At 34.2% G+C, this 18,130-nt stretch overlaps 1 protein-coding gene across 2 annotated transcripts in view; it reads right to left on the bottom strand.

Annotated features, from left to right (window-relative positions):
- The window catches only part of TLK1 (tousled like kinase 1), a 152,294-nt gene that overhangs the window by 32,848 nt on the left and 101,316 nt on the right, over positions 1-18,130 (bottom strand). For both annotated transcript variants that reach the window (XM_028122422.2, XM_028122433.2), the window contains 3 exons: positions 17,165-17,275; positions 16,922-17,058; positions 13,517-13,705 (listed from right to left, as the gene is read on the bottom strand). In XM_028122422.2, coding sequence (XP_027978223.1) covers positions 13,517-13,705; positions 16,922-17,058; positions 17,165-17,275 — 437 coding nt within the window. The remainder of the gene's footprint in view (positions 1-13,516; positions 13,706-16,921; positions 17,059-17,164; positions 17,276-18,130) is intronic.

Here is an 18,130-nt window from a genome sequence, read left to right as displayed (position 1 = left end):
TACTCATGTGTTCTAGGAGTATCTGGAAAAGCTCCTAACCAGGTAAGATTTATTTGTTTATTCAGGTCCCTCAGCAACATTTAGTATAAATGTTATTCTCCTTTAGCTAGATATTAGTTAAATTTACTAATTCTAAAGAAAGGGTATTGAAAGGAAACAAACAAAAACCTCCAAGAAATTCAGTTAGTATTCCACTAGAAACATCTTAAGAGTGAAACATTTAAAATTAAACCTGTCTACCCAGTCTTAAGTTAATACAACTGCTGGATTTTATTATACTAAATATAGCAACAGTGGATAGTTGCAGCAGATGCTTCAAGTAAACTTAGAGAAGTGTTACAGTGTGACTGCAGATGGAGTGAAAGGAAAAGGGAAAGGTGATCTTAAAAGGTCTGGAAACTAAAACGGAAAAAATCTCAACTAATCCAATAAACAAAAGCTATAGGAATTTTTGGCAATAGCTTCTGGATAGGCATATATACCACCAAGGAAAATTTGGTACAATTTGAGTTTCCCAAAATTTTTGAAATTGCATTCTACTAAGAAGTCTGGCTCTCATGCAAACTTGCAAAGCCCTTACATATGCAGATAGCTGGGAATTTCTGTAATTTGGAGGTAAGCATATTTTGTTGTTTAGTTGGTGTAGTTTTCAATAGCAACTATTCTTGTGAGTTAAAAATGAATTAATATCTATTAGTTTCATGATGATTTAGTTTGTTGAATATTGTTTGCTTAATCTTATAGCATAATGTAATGCATATTTGCTATTTAATAGCACTTAGTTCCAGTTGTTAATATGTTTTATGTTATGGTTCAAATCATCCACATCCCTATAGCTAAAGCAAATGCATACAGATACTCCCTCCCCAAATTTTCTTAGTAGAGTGATACTTCTTTACTGATTTAAAAAACTTTAACCCCCCCAAAAAAGCAAAACTTTAATCATAGAGAATTATTTCATAGATCTACTACTCCTGATATTAAACACATACAATTCTCACTAAAGATTAATGGTAACTTTCATCAGCAGCAGAACTTAACTATTTACTTCCTGCATTTTGATTACTACTACTATAACTATTAAGCTTTAAATAAATAGTAAAAAATATATATTGACCACTTTCTGCTTGGTTTTGAAGCATTAATAAGCAAATTCTGCAGGAAGTACTAAATACTATGCTACTCAATTTCTAGGGCAGTGATTCTTACTATTTTATGATCGTGGATACCTAAAAATAATCTAAAGGAATTTATAATAAACACTCCCCAGAAAATTTCACATATACATAAATTTGGGGGTTCACAGCTCTCCGTTTAAGAATTCCTATCCCAGGTTCTTGTCTCACCAATAGAATGCAAACCTCAACACAGCAAAAGAGACATTTCTGTCTCTGCATTTCCCTATCAGGAAGTATCTGACTTTTTATTAGAGATTTTAAGATATCTCTATTGTCTATTTCCATCAATGAAGTGTTTTTACATAAAATGTAAAATATTTGAAAATGAAAAAAAAATAAATTTAGATCAAATTAACTGAGGACAGGCCTCTTAAAAAATGAAAAGAGGGGGGCGCCTGGGTGGCTCAGTCGTTAAGCATCTGCTTCGGCTCAGGTCATGATCCCAGGGGTCCTGGGATCAAGCCCCACATCGGGCTCTCTGCTCAGCAGGGGAGCCTGCTTCTTTCTCCCACTCCCCCTGCTTCTGTTCCTTCTCTTGCTGTGTTTCTGTCAAGTAAATAAATAAATAAATAAAATCTTTAAAAAAAAAAATTAAAAGAGGGACGCCTGGATGGCTCAAGTCAGTTAAGCATTTGCCTTCCGCTCAGGTCATGATCCCAGGGTCCTGGGATAGAGTCCCACCAGCAGGCTCCTTTCCCAGCAGGGAGCCTGCTCTCCTGCCTGGCGCTCCCCCTGCTTGTGCATTCGTGCTCTCTCTCTGACAAATAAATAAATAAAATCTTAAAAAAAAAAAGACTGAAAAGAGCAAGGTAGGATAATGTTAATTTTAATGGCATTCAATTGCTACATAATTACTTTTATGATGTGTTTTTAAGACCCTAAAAAAATTCACACTGTTAAGCAAGTCTCAATTGGTTAGGTTACTTAGCAAATCTTTTGGTCACAGATAATGTGAAGGTCAAGTCTAATTCCTCCCTATATGAATCATACCTGATATTATAGCCTGAATGATTAATATTTTATTGTGTTCAAATATACATATGTGTGCTTATTTAAGGGCATACTAAAGCTACTAAAGTAGGTTTATCTAAAACTTTAAAGATTTTATTTATTTGACAGAGAGAAATAGAGAGTACAAGCAGGTGGAGGAGCAGAGGGAGAGGGAGAAGCAGGCTCTCAGCTGAGCAGGGAGCCCAATGCGGGGCTCAATCCTAGGACCCTGGAATCCTGGGATCCTGACCTGAGCCGAAGGCAGTAGCTTAACCGACTGAGCCACCCAGGCACCCCTATAAAACTTTGTTTTAAAAGCCAAGAAATTTAAACCTCAAACATAAGACTTATTATTAACTCTTGATAATCTTCCATAATGAGTCTGAATGGATGAGAATTTTATTTTTAATCCAAAGAACTGTTTTACAATAGTTTGACAGAAATGTGAGATGACTGTAACAGAACTAGTACAAATAACAGAAAACAGGGAATACTCACTTCAAACAAATCTGATAATCCTTTAAAGACATTCTGTTTAAGAAGGAAATTAACCTGAAGTTGCAAAGCTAAGGAATGCAATCTATGGTAAATAAGACTATTACAGGCACTTAAGAAAAAAAATGGCAAGCCCATTTATTTGTACAATTTAGCAGACCTTTACTGAACATTAAGCTATGAGCTATGCATTGAGGATTACATTTTTTTACATGAGGGAGGATGGGACATGAGACTAGTCTGCCTTTGAAAAGCCCCCAAAAAACTAGGAATAGAAGTTCCTCAACATGATATAGGGTATTTATTAAAAACCCACAAATGACATCATACTCAAAGGTGAAGGAATGAAAGCTTTCCCCTTAATAAGACAATGATGCTTTCACCATTACTATTCAATATTGTGCTGGAAGTCCTACCAGAGGGGTTAAGTAAGAAAAAGAAACATAACATCATGCATCAGAATGAGAAAAGAAGTAAAACTATCTCTATTTGCAGATGACATAACCCTAGATGTAAAAATCCCAAATAATGAAGAAAAAACTACCACCAGAGCTAATACATCAGCAAAGCGCAGGGTACAAAATCAACCCACAAAAATCAATTGTGTTTCTATACACCAGCAATGAACAACCTAAATAGGATATTAAGAATACTATTCCATTTATAATAGAATCCAAAAGAATAAAATACCTACAAATAAATTTAACCCAGGAAGTGACTTGTACACTAAAAACTACAAAACAGTGCTAAGGAAGTTAATCGAAACTAATTAAATGAAAAGACTTCTAAGTTCATGGATTAGGAGACTTAATGTTGTTAAGAGGGCAATCCTCTCCAAAGTCATCCATATAGTCAATATAATCCTGATCAAAATACAAATGGCCCATTTTGCTAAAATGGGGGAAAAATTGCAAAACAATATTGAAAAAGAAAAAACAAAGTTATAGGACTCTCACTACTTATTTCAAGACTTACTACAAACTTATGGTCATTAAAACAGTTACTACCATAAAGATAGACATATAGGCCAAAGGAACAGAAGGGAGTACAGATATCCATGGCCAGCTGATTTCTGACAAGGTGCCAAGACCATTCACAATGGGGAAAAGAATAGTCTCTTCAACAAACAGTGCTGGGACAAATGGATAACCACATGCAAAAGAATGAAGTTGGACCCCTACCTCACTCTATATAAAAAATTAACAAAAAAGGGATCAATAATCTAAATATAAGAACTAAAACTAGAAAACTCTCAGAACACAGCACAGGGGTAAATGTCCTTGACCATGGATTTGGTAAAGGATTCTTAGATTTGACACCAAAAGTATGAACAAAAAATAAAATAAAGTTAATGTCATAAAAATTAAAATCAAATCAAATCAAAGGACATTATCAATAAAGTAACACAATTTATAGAATGGGAGCAAATATCTACATATCATATATCTGACAAGGGTTTAGTATCTAGAATATATAAAGGACTCTTATAACTCAACAACAAAAAGACAAGCAGCTCAATTAAAAACTGAGCAAAAGACTTCAATATCTATACAAAGACCAACAAGCACATTAAGACATTCAACATTATGAGCCATTCATAAGTGTAAATCAAAACCACAACGAGATGACACTTTACAGCTACTAGGATGATTATAATAAAAAAAACAGAAGACAAAAAGTGTTGCCAAAGATGTGAAGAAATAGGAACTCCTGTCTATTGCTGGCGGAGATGTAAAATATTGTAACTACGAAAAATAGTTTAGCAGTTCTGCAAGAATTTGAACACAGAACTGCCATATAACTTTGCAATTCTATTCCTAGGTATATACTCAAAAAAAAAAAAGAAAAAGATGGGAGGGATGGGGTGGCTGGTGATAGACACTGGGGAGGGTATGTGCTATGGTGAGCGCTGTGAATTGTGCAAGACTGATGAATCACAGACCTGTACCTCTGAAACAAATAATGCAAGATATGTCAAAAAAAAAAAAGAAAGAAGATAGCAGGAAGGGAAAGATGAAGGGGGCGAAATCAGAGGGGGAGACGAACCATGAGAGACTATGGACTCTGAAAAACAAACAGGGTTCTAGAGGGGAGCGGGTGGGGAGATGGGTTAGCCTGGTGATGGGTATTAAAGAGGGCACATTCTGCGTGGAGCACTGGGTGTTATGCACAAACAATGAATCATGGAACACTACATCAAAAACTAATGATGTAATGTATGGTGATTAACATAACAATAAAAAGTTATTTAAAAAAAAAAAGAAAAGAAAAAGAAAACATAGGTCTCATTCTAACCAGAGTGTAAAGGACAGTAAGATTGAGATTCACAAAAAGCTGCTGTTTTTTTTAAAAAAGGAGCGCATTGCTGGACAACATTTTTGCTAATACCCCAGAGAGATGCGAAATAGTCTTTAATAAAGTGTGCAACTCATAGCCTCCCTCAGCTTTCTTAGCAGAAGCCAGAAACAGCAATGGGATTACCTAGAAAAGAACACGGAGGACCCTCTTATCTAATGGAGTGAATGCCTGTGTGAGAGGCGGGAGATCCATGAGATCTTCTGACGTTAAACAGAAACACTGCCAGATTGGGATTTAAAATGGCAGAGAGAGTACAAAATGAAAGGCTGTCAGACCCCCAAAATTCCACAAACAAGAAACAGGCTGACAAAGCTACTCAGCTACATATACATGTTAACCTTAATGAAAAAGAAATCTTTGTGAAGAAGATTCAGAGGAAAGAACCTTGAGTCTAGAAGGCAGAGTCATAGCCATAGAAAATTATTACCAGACCTTGAAACCAAATGGGAGTTTGCCTGGATGGATTTTTAAACTACTTGGGTCAGTGACTCCTTTCATTCTTGTTTTTCTGTTTCAACAAAATGTCTTTAGTTGTTATCCTATGCCTGTCCCCACCATCATATTTTGAGAAGAGAGAAGCTGTTTCTTGAGGTTCACAGACTAAGAGGAATTGTATTTTGGGGTGAATTATACAAGTTCTCACCCATACCTAATTTAGATGAGATGCAGAAAGTTTGAGCTGATGAAATTTTGATGAGATTTTGGATGTTGAGTTGATGCTGTAATTGGGTTGGGATGTAATTGTAATTGGGATGTTGAGTTGATTCTTTTGAGGATGTTGGGATAGGATGAATGTATTCTACATGTGGGAAGGATGTGAATCTTGGGTCAGAGGAGAGACGGGTAGGCGGAATATCAGCTTCCAAAGATACCACATCCTAATCTTTGGAATTTATGAATATGTTACCTTACACAGCAAAAGATTAAGTGGGATTAAGGTTGCTAACTAGCTGACCTTAACGTAAGATGATTATCCTAGATAATACAACTATGAGTACACAGAGCAAAGAAAAAAATTGATCTGAAGTAAACTAGGAAAAGACACAAAAGAGATAACATCTGAGCCTGATTAAAGAGAAGCAGCAGAGGGAAGCTAGGAAGAAGAACCAGGGCATACAGGGTGCCATGGTGACTCAAGTGCACAGCATGTAGATATGAATGCAAAAAGAAAAATCAATGTACAGTATAGATTAAGGAAGTTTTACTAATGCTAAGAGTTTTAATCAAAGATCAATGCCAGAAGCACCTGGGTGGCTTGGCTGGTTAAGTGTCTGACTCCTGGTTTCGGCTCAGGTCATCTTATCAGGGCCGTTGGACTGAGCCCCGCATAAGGCTCTGCACTCAGCAGGGAGGCTGCTTGAAATTCTCTCTCTCCCTGTCCCCACCCACCCCCTCTCCAAAATAAATAAATAAATCTTAAAAAAAAAAAAAGATCAATGCTGAATTTTGCCTCATGTTTTTTGTTTGGTCATCTATTATCATATGATCCTTCTCCTTACATGGAAAATTACAGATTTTTTTAATGTTAAACCAACCCTGCATACCTAAAATAAACCGAACTTGGTCTTGATAAATTATTTTTATATATCATATGTTTGGTTGCTAATATTTTAAGATTTTTACATTTGCGTTTATAAAATGAGATTAGTCTATAACTTTCCTTCTTTGTATCATCTTTGTTAAATTCTGACACTTTGATTATGCTGGTCTCATAAAATAAGCTGAAGTATTTCTGACTTAGCTATTCTTTAAAAAAAAAGTTTTTAAAAAGATTGGCACTATTTCTTCCTTAAATTTATATTTCATAAATGAGGTCATCTACACCTAGATTTTTAATTTTTTTAAAGATTTATTTATTTTAGAGAGAGAGTGAGAGGGAGAGAGAAACTTCAGCAGACTCCTCGCTGAGCTTGGAGCCTACTGTGGGGCTAGATCCCACAACCCTGAGATCAAAAAACCAAGAGTCAGATGCTCAACCAACTGCACCATCCAGGGGCCCCTGGATTTTTAATTTTTTAATTACAGATTCAATTTAATAGTTACAGAACTCCTTAAGCTTTTGTTTCTTCTAGTGTCAGTTGTTAAGTTAGATTTTTTTCTAGAAATTTATCCATTTCACAAAATTTTTTCAAGTTTAAGCCATTTATGTTCTTTTGTTTTCCTTTAAATTATGTATAGACTTTGTAGTAATATACCTTTTTTCATTCCTAATAATGGTTGTCTTCTCTCTTTTTCAATTTTATTAGTTAGTTTTGCTTTGTTTTGGAACAAAACACATTTTTTGGATTGGCTGATTCTCTGTATTATATATGTTTATTTCCTGTATCATTAATTTCTGCTCTTCTCCCTCTTCCTTCCTTGGTTAATTCTACTCATCTTCTAACATACTGAAATAGTTTATAAAGTTTTAGTTTTTCTTCTTTTCATATATATGTACATAAGGTTATACATTTCCCCCGGATACTGGTCAGATTTATCTCACAAATTTTGCTACACGGCACTTTCATTATTACTCATCTAAAAATATTTTTCTCATTTCCATTGAGATTTTTTCACTACTTTATTTTTAGTGATTTCTAGTCTAATTCCACTGTGGACAGAGAACATATTCTATGATTCTAATCCTGTAAGTTTCACCCATGAGCTCAACCAAATATTTAAGAAACAATGCCAGTCCTATATAAACTCTTTTAAGCTTTTGAAATTTGTGGAGACTTGCTTTATGACCTAACATGATAAATTTTTATAAAAGCCCATGCTTAAAAAAGAACACATATTCTATAGATGTTAGGGGTATTCTATAAGTGTCAAGTTTGTCCATCCCACTGAAATCTTCTATACCCATATTGTGTGTCCTGTTTTTTTATGTTTTATTTTTATCTGTATGTTCAATTACTAAGAAATGTGTGTGTTGAAATCTATTATGACTTGTGGATCTGTCTATATCTCCTTAAAGTACTGTCAATTTTTCATTTATCTTGAGGCCATATTATTCATGCACAAAATTTAGAATTACTATATGTTCCTGGCGATTTGAGCCATTTATAGTTATGAAATAACACTTTATTTCTTATAATTTTTTTGCCTTAAATTTTACTGTGTCTCATATAATACAGCTTTCTTTGGTTGGCATTTACCTGGAGTATTTTTTTTCTTAACTTATATTCCCAATATACCTTTTTCTTCTCCTTTGGCTACTTTTAAAAATTTCTCTTTGCCTTGATTTTTCTGAAATTTCATTATGATGTGTCTAGGTATTTCTTTTTATTCATCCTACTTGGAATTCTCTGGCCTCTGTGAATCTACAGATTGATCTTATTCATCTGCTTTAAAATATTCTCAGTTATTTAATCTTCAAATATTGCTTCTGCTCCATTCAGGATGGTTCTTCTATGGTCAGGTGACTTGTCTAGTAATAATTTTAAGTCAAAAGACAGTAAGATACCTCCAAATAATCACCAACCTAAAACTCTAAAACCAGTAAAAACCATTTTGAGAATGAAGGCAAAATAAACTTAGTTTCATACCAAGAAAAAACTGAAAGGTGTCACTACCAATAGACCGACACTAAAAAGAAAAAAATTTCTAAAGGGTTTTCTTGGGCAGAAAGATCTTACTATGTAAAAAAAATCAAAGCTGTAAGAATAAATGAAGAGCAAAAAAATAGTAAATACGTTAAGTAACATTTAGATGAACACAGACTATACTAGATAAAGATGTCTTTACATAGGGGTGTGTCTGACAGAGAAAGAGAGAATCTAATAAACAAAAACTGAGCAACCTAATAAAGAAGAAAAAGGGACAGAGATGAGGCAGGATAAATCAACAACATAAAGAAAGAACAGATTTAAGCCCCAATAAATAAATACATGAAATGAAAATAGATTAAATGCTCCAATGAAAGATTTTTCAGACATGATTTTTTTTAAAAATCAATTAAACGTCAAAATCCATAAAATGTATATGACATCAAAGGTGAATTTTAATGTGCACTATAAACTCTGGGTGATAATGATGTGCCAATGCACATTCATCAATTGTAACAAATATACCACTCTGGTGCATATTGATAGTGGTAGAGGTTGTGTGTGGGGACAGGAAGTGTACGTGAACTCTCTGTACTTTCTGCTCAATTTTGCTATACACTAAAACGGCTCTAAAAATAAATTTTATTAATTAAAAAAGTCTATTATATTATTTACAAGACAAGTAATCCACTAAATAACTTTACGGTATGTAAAATATAATCCTGAGTTAAAATTAAAGCTTTAATGAAAAAACACAGTGACCTCTAAAACTTCTTTAATACAAAATAGAAGGTAAAATATTACTGTTTACTTTGCAAGCATCCTCTGTGAAACATGAAATACATAAAATCAAAACATGATCTAAAATATATTTAACATGAGGTCAAAATCTTGATTAAAATTAATTACAATTAACACAAGGGTCATTTAGACATCCATAGGTAATATTATCTATGCAAATTACTCTGAATAAAAGAAGTATATGTGACTAAAATTAGAAACTACTACCTAAAAAACCTGACCGAATCTTGCTGGTAGTTAAAAATTAGTTAAGAGCCAGGAACCACGCAAGTACTTTAACATGCATTACCTCGTATCATCTTTTCAACACTATGATATATGTACTTTGACAAGTGAGGAAATGGAGGCTCAAAAGTAAAACAACAACCTGAAACAGTCAAGGATGGATTCCACATCTGTCTGTCTACAACACTTAAAGTCCTAACCACTACATAGTAGTAACTTCATTTTCTATGTTAATTTCTTGATAGAAAAAAATTAAAGATTTATGGTTTCTATTCTAATTATACTAGATGCTCTGCACATACAATAGATGTTCTAGTTACCACCAAACAGTGATTCAAAAGGAATTTTTAGAAGACAGTTGCAGAGAATAGCCACTAAAATATAAAACATATAAATCAAAGTGCTTCTGGGGTGCCTGGGTGGCTCAGTCGGTTGAACATCCAACTCTTGATTTCAGCTCAGGTCATGTTCTCAGGGTCCTGGGATCGATCCCCCCATCGATCGAGACTCCCGCAGTGGATTTTCTCTCTCCTCTCTCTCTGCCCCTCCTTTGCCCTGCTCTCATGCATGCTCCCTCTAATAAATAAATAAATTTTTTTTAAAAAGTGCTTCTATGGCTTTTTTCCCTATTTAAATCTGCATTTGTATAAAGATACAGTCAAACTTTTTTATGTAGTATCACTTCATTTGCCGCTCCAAGAACGTATAGCAGTTTAAGTTTAGGGATAGTTCTCAGTCAACATATATAATAAAGTGGGGTGAAATAAGACAAGTCTATGACTATTAAACTACAGTTAGGGCTGTTAAAGCATCCTGGAATATAAGTAAGCAAAATACCTGTGACAAACTAGAAAAATGAAGGAGAAGCTAATAAGGAGAAAATAAAATTCAATCAAATGCTTATGTACCAGAATTTAGCATTTACTGACCACTTTCCATGTCAGAAAACTGTGCTACATATTGGGAATATAGAGATAAAAGCTACATACAGAACAGGCACGTACAAAAGGCTACGGGCACCTAACCTGAGGGGAAATGGGGGAGAAATGGGAAGAAAAAAAGTTAGAGAGGGCTTCCTACTGAAACTGGTATTTGAACCAAGTCTTAAAAGATGAACAGGCAGTGAGAAGGTGAAGAAAGGCAAGGAACAAGATGTATAAAGGCACAGAAACAAGAACGCCTAATCCACTTAGAGAACTAAGAGTTTAACATAAGATACAGGACAGATGCTGGGAGTGAAATGAAAGAGAAGAATAAGGCCTACAAAGAGTCCTTCATGAGGGTGAATTTTATCTTGAAGTTAAATGTGAAACTGACATGAAGAGACACATAAGAAACAGTAATCTAGGTTAAAAAAAGAGATGAGGTCCTATACTAACATAGTAGCAATGAAGATGGACAAATACGAGATGCTACAGAAAGAGACAGAGAACGAGGGAAAGCGAAACATCTAGGATGTTTATAGTGTCATTAACAGAGTAAATGGTGATGCTGTGACTGAAGAGACAAAGGGCATTATCACATTACCTTAAAGTGATAATTAACTCCTGTCCTTCAGGGATCAAGGAAAAACTTTTAGGAGGAAATACCTAGTATGGGATTTAAAAGATGAATAGGAATTAAAAACCATGGGTTGGAGTTTGAAAGTTGGCAGTGAAGGGAAGGCACTGGTTAGTGACAAAAGAAGAGGCTAGAGTGGTCACAAGATGCCAGATAAAAAGTGCTTTAAAAGAAGTCATCTTAGGATTTTTGGATTCTATGATTCAAAAAACAGCTATGTTAGGGTGATAAGGAAGAGAACAAAAGGATCATATTTTGCAAAAATGATTCTGATTGCAAAATGAAAATAAACTAGACTGCTAAACCAAAGCTGAAAGGAGAGGTAGGAAAAAAAAATAACCCAACTAAGAGAGGACAGTAACTTGAGTTAGAATGGTGTCACTGGGGTCTTACGTAAGTGGATACACTTGAGAACTAGAAGGATTGGTGTCTTGTAGGAGTGGAGTTAAAGCTAATACACACTGTATTCTATATAACCACTCATCTATCCATCTACCCTTTATTAAGCAACAAATTTATTAATTTACAAAAAGTAAACCATTTGCTAGTTTTTCTTAAAATTTCAATAGCTGAATTAATTCCAATTTAAAAAGCCCACCAAGATTAGAAAAGGTTTGAAGATGGAAATAGATTTTGAGGTGGATTTGGAAAAATAAGCAAACAACCACCTACTTATTAATGGAAAATAATAAAAATGGATTAAGGAATATAAATGAAATCTTGATCTAAAACATTAAGGATGATAATAAAAATCTGGCATGTGGAACTGAGAGTAGGTAGTACCATTTACTAACAGAGAAAACACAGGAAAAGGCAAGGGGTGTGCATAAGTGTGTGTGTGTGTGTGTGTGTGTGTGTGCAGAGAGACAGATTGGAATGGGAATGGTAATATTAAATAATTTTTGTTTTGTTCTGTAATTTTAGTAAATACAGTTTTGAAAAGGCTACATTAGAAGTACTGATAACCACCAAGAAAGGATATGACATTCAAAATTGAGATATATTTAATACTCAAGAGAGAAAAGTGGACTGGAGACAGAAACTTGGATGTCAGAAGCATATATGTGATAACTCAAACTCTGAGACTAGCAAATTTTCATGGAGAATATGTAGAGTAGGAAGTAAGATGACCAAGACAGATCTTTAAAGGATACTTACATTTTACAAATTGGTAGTGTAAATGATGTCCATGGAAAAGACTGAGAAGATGAGCCAGAGGAGTTAAAATGAAAATTAGGAGATCAAGGTATTTGAAAAACTAAAGACAAGAGAGTCTTTTGGGAAAAAATAAGTCAATATTCAATGTTGCCAAGTTAAAGACTCAAATGTCTACGGCACTGAACATCAAAAGACAGTTAATCTTCAAAAGGCAATTTCATTTAAGAAAGAAGAAAATGGAAGGTGAGACAGAAGAGACTGGTACAAACAAGTCTTTCAAGAAAACCTGATTATAAAGATGACAGGAAATGGAGGCCAGAATTAGGGATATATAATTGAAGCAGAGTTTTTGGTTTCATTTTGTTTTCTAAAAGGAGAACCAGTAGAGAACAAAAAGCTGACGACAGAAGATAAAGGACGTATTTATAGAAGAGTCCCTCATGCAGCACAGTATGGGAATCAAAGCACAGATGAAACATTACCTTTCAACAAAGGAAAAAAAGAATATATCCACATAAAAATATCAAACAGTGTGCGTGTGTGTGCGTGTTTGTATGTATTTTCTACTCACAAAAACTTAAGTTCTTGCAGAACAAAAAAATTATATGTTTGGACACATCTGTAAATCAAAATTTTAACAATGGTCTTCTCTATGGATGGGATCATGGTCTATATTGTTTTATTATGTTCTTTCACACTTTCCCAACTTTCTAGGTATAATAAGCATTTAATTATTTAAAAATCTTTTTGTCCATTGAACTATAAAGAGTAGTTCATCATTAATGCAGAAAATTTAGAAAATAAATAAAAGCAGAAAGGGAAAAAACAATACCTAGAACCTACCAATGTACTGCTTTCAGAGGTTAAGAAAATATATCTCAGTTATATTATTTAATATTCTCTCAGAAAAAAGAACATTAATGGAAACACAGAATTGAGATAATAAAAACTAATAACTGACTATCATTCAGACATGAAGAAAGAGTGGATTCCAGTTTCCTCTTAGCTGCTAAATCTTCATTTTAAAAGAGGATTAATAAGTCACCACTTACAAAGGCTGAATTCAGGTATTTGGAGATTATTTAGAAGTAAATTTTAATACTGCCTTCCCTCCTGGCCCAAAGTATTTTTAATATTTAAGTATTCATGTAAATATAAGTAATATCTAACATTCATGCTCACTGGCAAGGATTAAAAAAAAGGCAAATTAAAATGGAGGCTTACAGTTGTGGTAAATTGGGTCTAACAAAGGGATCATTCTCTGCTCCATTGACTGCTTTGTTTTTCCTTTGTTTTGGTTCAGAATTGGTAGAGGGTGCCTGAGAATTATTAGCTGTGGGAGGTTTGCGTTTGGCTAGAAGTTTCCTTTGCCTTTCAATATCTTCCCTTTGCTGATTCACCCATTCTTGTTGCCTGTATAAAAATAAATGTAAAAAACCATATTAACTTTTCATTACTCTTCACAGTTAAAACGTGAATATATTAATAAACATGAAAAAGCATATAACATAAACAAAAATTATGGTTCCACTTTTTTGGACCTACTTGTACTCACTGTCCAGGTCTCATCTGAAGCATTCATTTCTAAATTCCCTAAATCCCCTGAACCAGGGAAAGATGTATTGCTATACTTAATGTCATGGTACCTTCTAGATCTCCAGCTCCTTCTTCCTAGTAAGTATCATTCTAATGAGAACAGAGACCACATCTATTTTATATCCTATCGTATCCCTAGTGCCCAGCATAATCATCAACACATACTAGGAATTCAGTTAAATACTTGCTCAATGAAACAAATAGGCTATTAAAGAACAGAGATAAGCATGGAGTGAATTTTAAACGTGCATCTCATCACTTTGTGTTTGTAGAAAAACTTTAAAAGGACAATTAATTTAATAAAGTGTTATTTTCTAAATTTGTCTTTGTCAGAAAGATTTTGGGAATGTGCAAGCACTACCCTGAAATGAAACAAAAACTGACCTAAATATAAGAAATTTATGAGGAAAGAATTTTGACAATTTGAAGGAAACAAGAAAAAAAAATAAGGGAAACAAGAAAAATTAGCATGGCTATGAAAAATGAGCAATTAATAAAAGTAAAAATATTACTGCTTCCCATTCAGGAATCTGAAGCTTACTAATTCTAAAAAATACTAAATATCATGTGTATTATAAAAATATAGGTTAGAGATTTCAGCAATTTGACCAGAGCAAGAGTAGGTGACAGTGAAGCTTTTTAAAACTATCCCTGGGCGCCTGGGTGGCTCGGTTGGTTGAGCGACTGCCTTCGGTTCAGGTCATGATCCTGGAGTCCTGGGATCGAGTCCCGCATCGGGCTCCCCGCTCAGCGGGGGGTCTGCTTCTCCCTCTGACCCTCTTCCCTCTCGTACTCTCTATCTCTCTTTCTCTCTCTCTCAAATAAATGAATAAAATCTTTAAAAAAAAAAAAAAAAACTATCCCATCACACAACTTGTTCTCACAGTAACCATGTTCCCATTTCGGTCACCTCAACATGCTAAGAAAAAAATTTTAAAATTTCACATGGTTATGATACTTAGATTCAAACAAGACAAATGTTTCAATTCCTTGGCTCCCACCCCACTCAAAGCAGAACTACGGAACTTCTACTCTGCTGACCCAAAATTGTCTTTACATACATTGCCTGTTCCTACGATTCTAGCTAGACAGTAGTAGAGTATGACCAGAATGAAAGAATCAATAGCCACCCAGGCAGAAGAGTAAAAGGGTGGAGAAAATTCAAGAATAGCAAAGCTAGAACAGGAGTTTAATCCAGTTTTCTTTTGTTAAGAGAAATAAATAACTTCATTTTATTAAAATAGTTAATTTATAAAGCTAGTTTAGAGCACAATCAAGATGTTATAAATGAAAACAAATGGCAATAATCCTAATGTTTAAAATCCTAATAAGTAAAGAGCTACTGGAATAAATATAAAGCTAGTATCTGTTTATTTAGGAATGACTACACAATTTAGAGATTATTAATTTAATATTACTAATATTTATTTCTTTTCTCATCCACCAACTACTTTGGGTTATGTCACTGATAAACTACTTAGTTTACACTGATAAGCAGCTTTATTTAAAATCTGCATATGTAACAACACATAGTAGGCCCTCAATACAAGAAATGCAAGTAACGTTTTAAAAACTAGATGACTTATTATAAAAGGATGTAACTTAGGAACGGCCAAATTGAAGAGATGCATAGAACAAGGTATGGGGTAAGGGTAGGGCTTCCAGGCTCTCTTTAATTGTACAATTCTCCCAAACCTCCATGTATTTCACGAACCCAGAGGCTCCAATTTTGCTCTTGACAGCTTGATGAAGAAATTTTTACTACAAACACAGCTTATATTTTAGATTTGTTATTTTTAGTTTGTATTTAAGGTTATATTATGTAGCCTATTTTATTCATTATCAGGACAACTGTAGATCTGAGTTTAGTAGCAGAGGCTCTTACTTATTTAACATGCAAAAATCATGGTTTCTATCCCAAATATATCTCCTATTCTCTACCTTACACTGTCAGCATTTTAGCTCAAGCCTAATCACCTTAACATCTGGATACCTCAGCTGTCAATAATTTATCTTCCTTCCAATATTAGGCCCACATTACCACCAGTTATCTTTCTAAAACTCAGTTCTGACCACACACACTACATACAAACCTTTAATAGCTCCATATTATCCATAGAATTAAAAGCCAAACTCTCTAGCATCACAAGAACTATGTTCTTCATTATGGTACACCTATCACCCAGCACAGCTGGTGTTGAACAAAAGCTGAATAATCAACTGTGAGAGAGAGAAGGCCATTCTGTGCGAAGTCCTGGGAACTAGTGTTTGAAACAGCCATGTTTATATATGGAGATACATTTTGTCTCCATTTTCCATATAACTCTAGGAAATCTGATATAGATGCTGGTACTACTCCTGTTTTTGAGGTTTAAAAAAATTTTCCAGTGAAAACAAAAAAGCAGCACAGGTCCTGGCTCCTTAATACATAGTCAATCTATCCCTATCTACCATCATCTGAACTCAATTTCTGTTTTAAAGTTTGCCTCAGAAATACTAGAGCTACATATTCCTCAACTGATTTATGCATTATTGTATCTGAAGCAGAAGAGAAAAAGTTCCTGTCTTTTCCATAGGAACAGAAAGCAGGCAAGGGCTGAATATTAACACTGAAGTAAGGACTGGGGAATGTGGAAAAAACTAAGTAGAAAAATCCCAAGATACATACATAGATACATATATACATGTACATACACACACACACACACACACACACACACACATATAAATCTTCCAATGAAAATTAAAATATTCTCCCAAGTAATCTATATAGCTAGAAGATCAGTTTATATTTTGGAAAGTCATACTTAGAATAATACATCATATAATATGGATGAATGCTAACTAATCAAGAAGTCTGCTAAAGCTGAAATTGTAATACTTTTGTTTTATGTTCCTTTCAAATGTACTAAATTCTGTGATTTCAAAGAGCAGTAAGGAGTAGAAATAGAACATAATTCCAAATCTATAATCTTTGGAAGTAACAAAAACTCAAAGGAACACTACATTTTTTAAAATGTAAGAATGACTAACTTCACAAGATTCTGAAACGCAAAACCATCTGTCCATTGTTCAGTAAATGAAGCACCATGTCTAACTGTTGTGAAGTGCCCAAGGCGTAATCGGTCTTGCATACTCTTCTCTCTGCTTGACAGTTTTTCTTGTGTACTCTGAAAAAAGGAAAAATCATCAATTTTATTCATTTAAATTTAAAACTGTACAAGGTGAAAAGGGGCCAGTGGAATGAAAAGGAAATTCACTGAACTTTTAACTTACCTTTTCAATAAGCAGCTTCTTGCTCATTGATATGCACTTATTTAATCGTTCTTTGTATTTTTCAAGTAATTTTTGTTGTTCATCTATCTGCCGTCTGAGATCACAGTTAGCCTACAACATAAGTAAAAATAGAAAAGGTGTAGAATTTGTGTATATGGGACACTTTGGAATATTCTTACATTCTGAATAAATTACATAAAAAGAAAGGATTAATAAATTAAGTATTTGAGTATGATGTTAAATAATTTTATTTCTTAAAAATTTTTATTTATTTATTTGACAGAGAGAGACAGGCGAGAGAGGGAACACAATCAGGGGGAGCTGGAGAGGGAGAAGCAGGCTTCCCGCGGAGCAGGGAGGCTGATGAGGAACTCAATCCCAGGATCCTGGGATCGTGACCTGAGCCGAAAGCAGACACTTGCTTAATGACTGAGCCACCCAGGTGCCCCTAAAATAATTTTTTTTAAACATCTACTAACCATGTGTAATACTGTTAAATGCTGCATAATTGTGCAGCGTAAAGTACATGGAATTTGTATCCATACCCCATGGGTTCAAATCAGCACCATAAGGTATGTAACCTTGGCTAAGTTAAGTCAGCTATCTGAACTTTACCTTATTTTTTTTTTTGTATTTCTAGAACAGAGGCAATACCAGCTACTTCACTTAGTTAAAAATAACTAAAATATAGTATATAAAGTGTCTAACACTTAAAAATAAATGTGAGTTCTCTTCCATCTTTTTTAACTGATAGTTTTTCTTCATTAAACTTGTGGATGGCACTATAGATGCCTACCTAATAGCTAACTATTTCCACCATCTTTCTTGGCAACAAGATACCAATTTTGTTGACTTTGTAGGAAGCCACATTGATCAGGGAAGGGGCCTTTCTCTAAGCTCAGGAGATGAGCTGGATTAGTCTAGTACAGTGACAAAAGAATAACCTGGAGGACTTGTTGTAATACA

This window comes from Eumetopias jubatus, unplaced genomic scaffold, assembly GCF_037043125.1.
Source record: "Eumetopias jubatus isolate StellerSeaLion01/CBP00866 unplaced genomic scaffold, mEumJub1_p1.0 scaffold_3, whole genome shotgun sequence".
NCBI lineage: Eukaryota > Metazoa > Chordata > Mammalia > Carnivora > Otariidae > Eumetopias > Eumetopias jubatus.
Note: the sequence above shows the minus strand (reverse complement) of the source record. Positions and strands in the feature narration are given on the sequence as shown.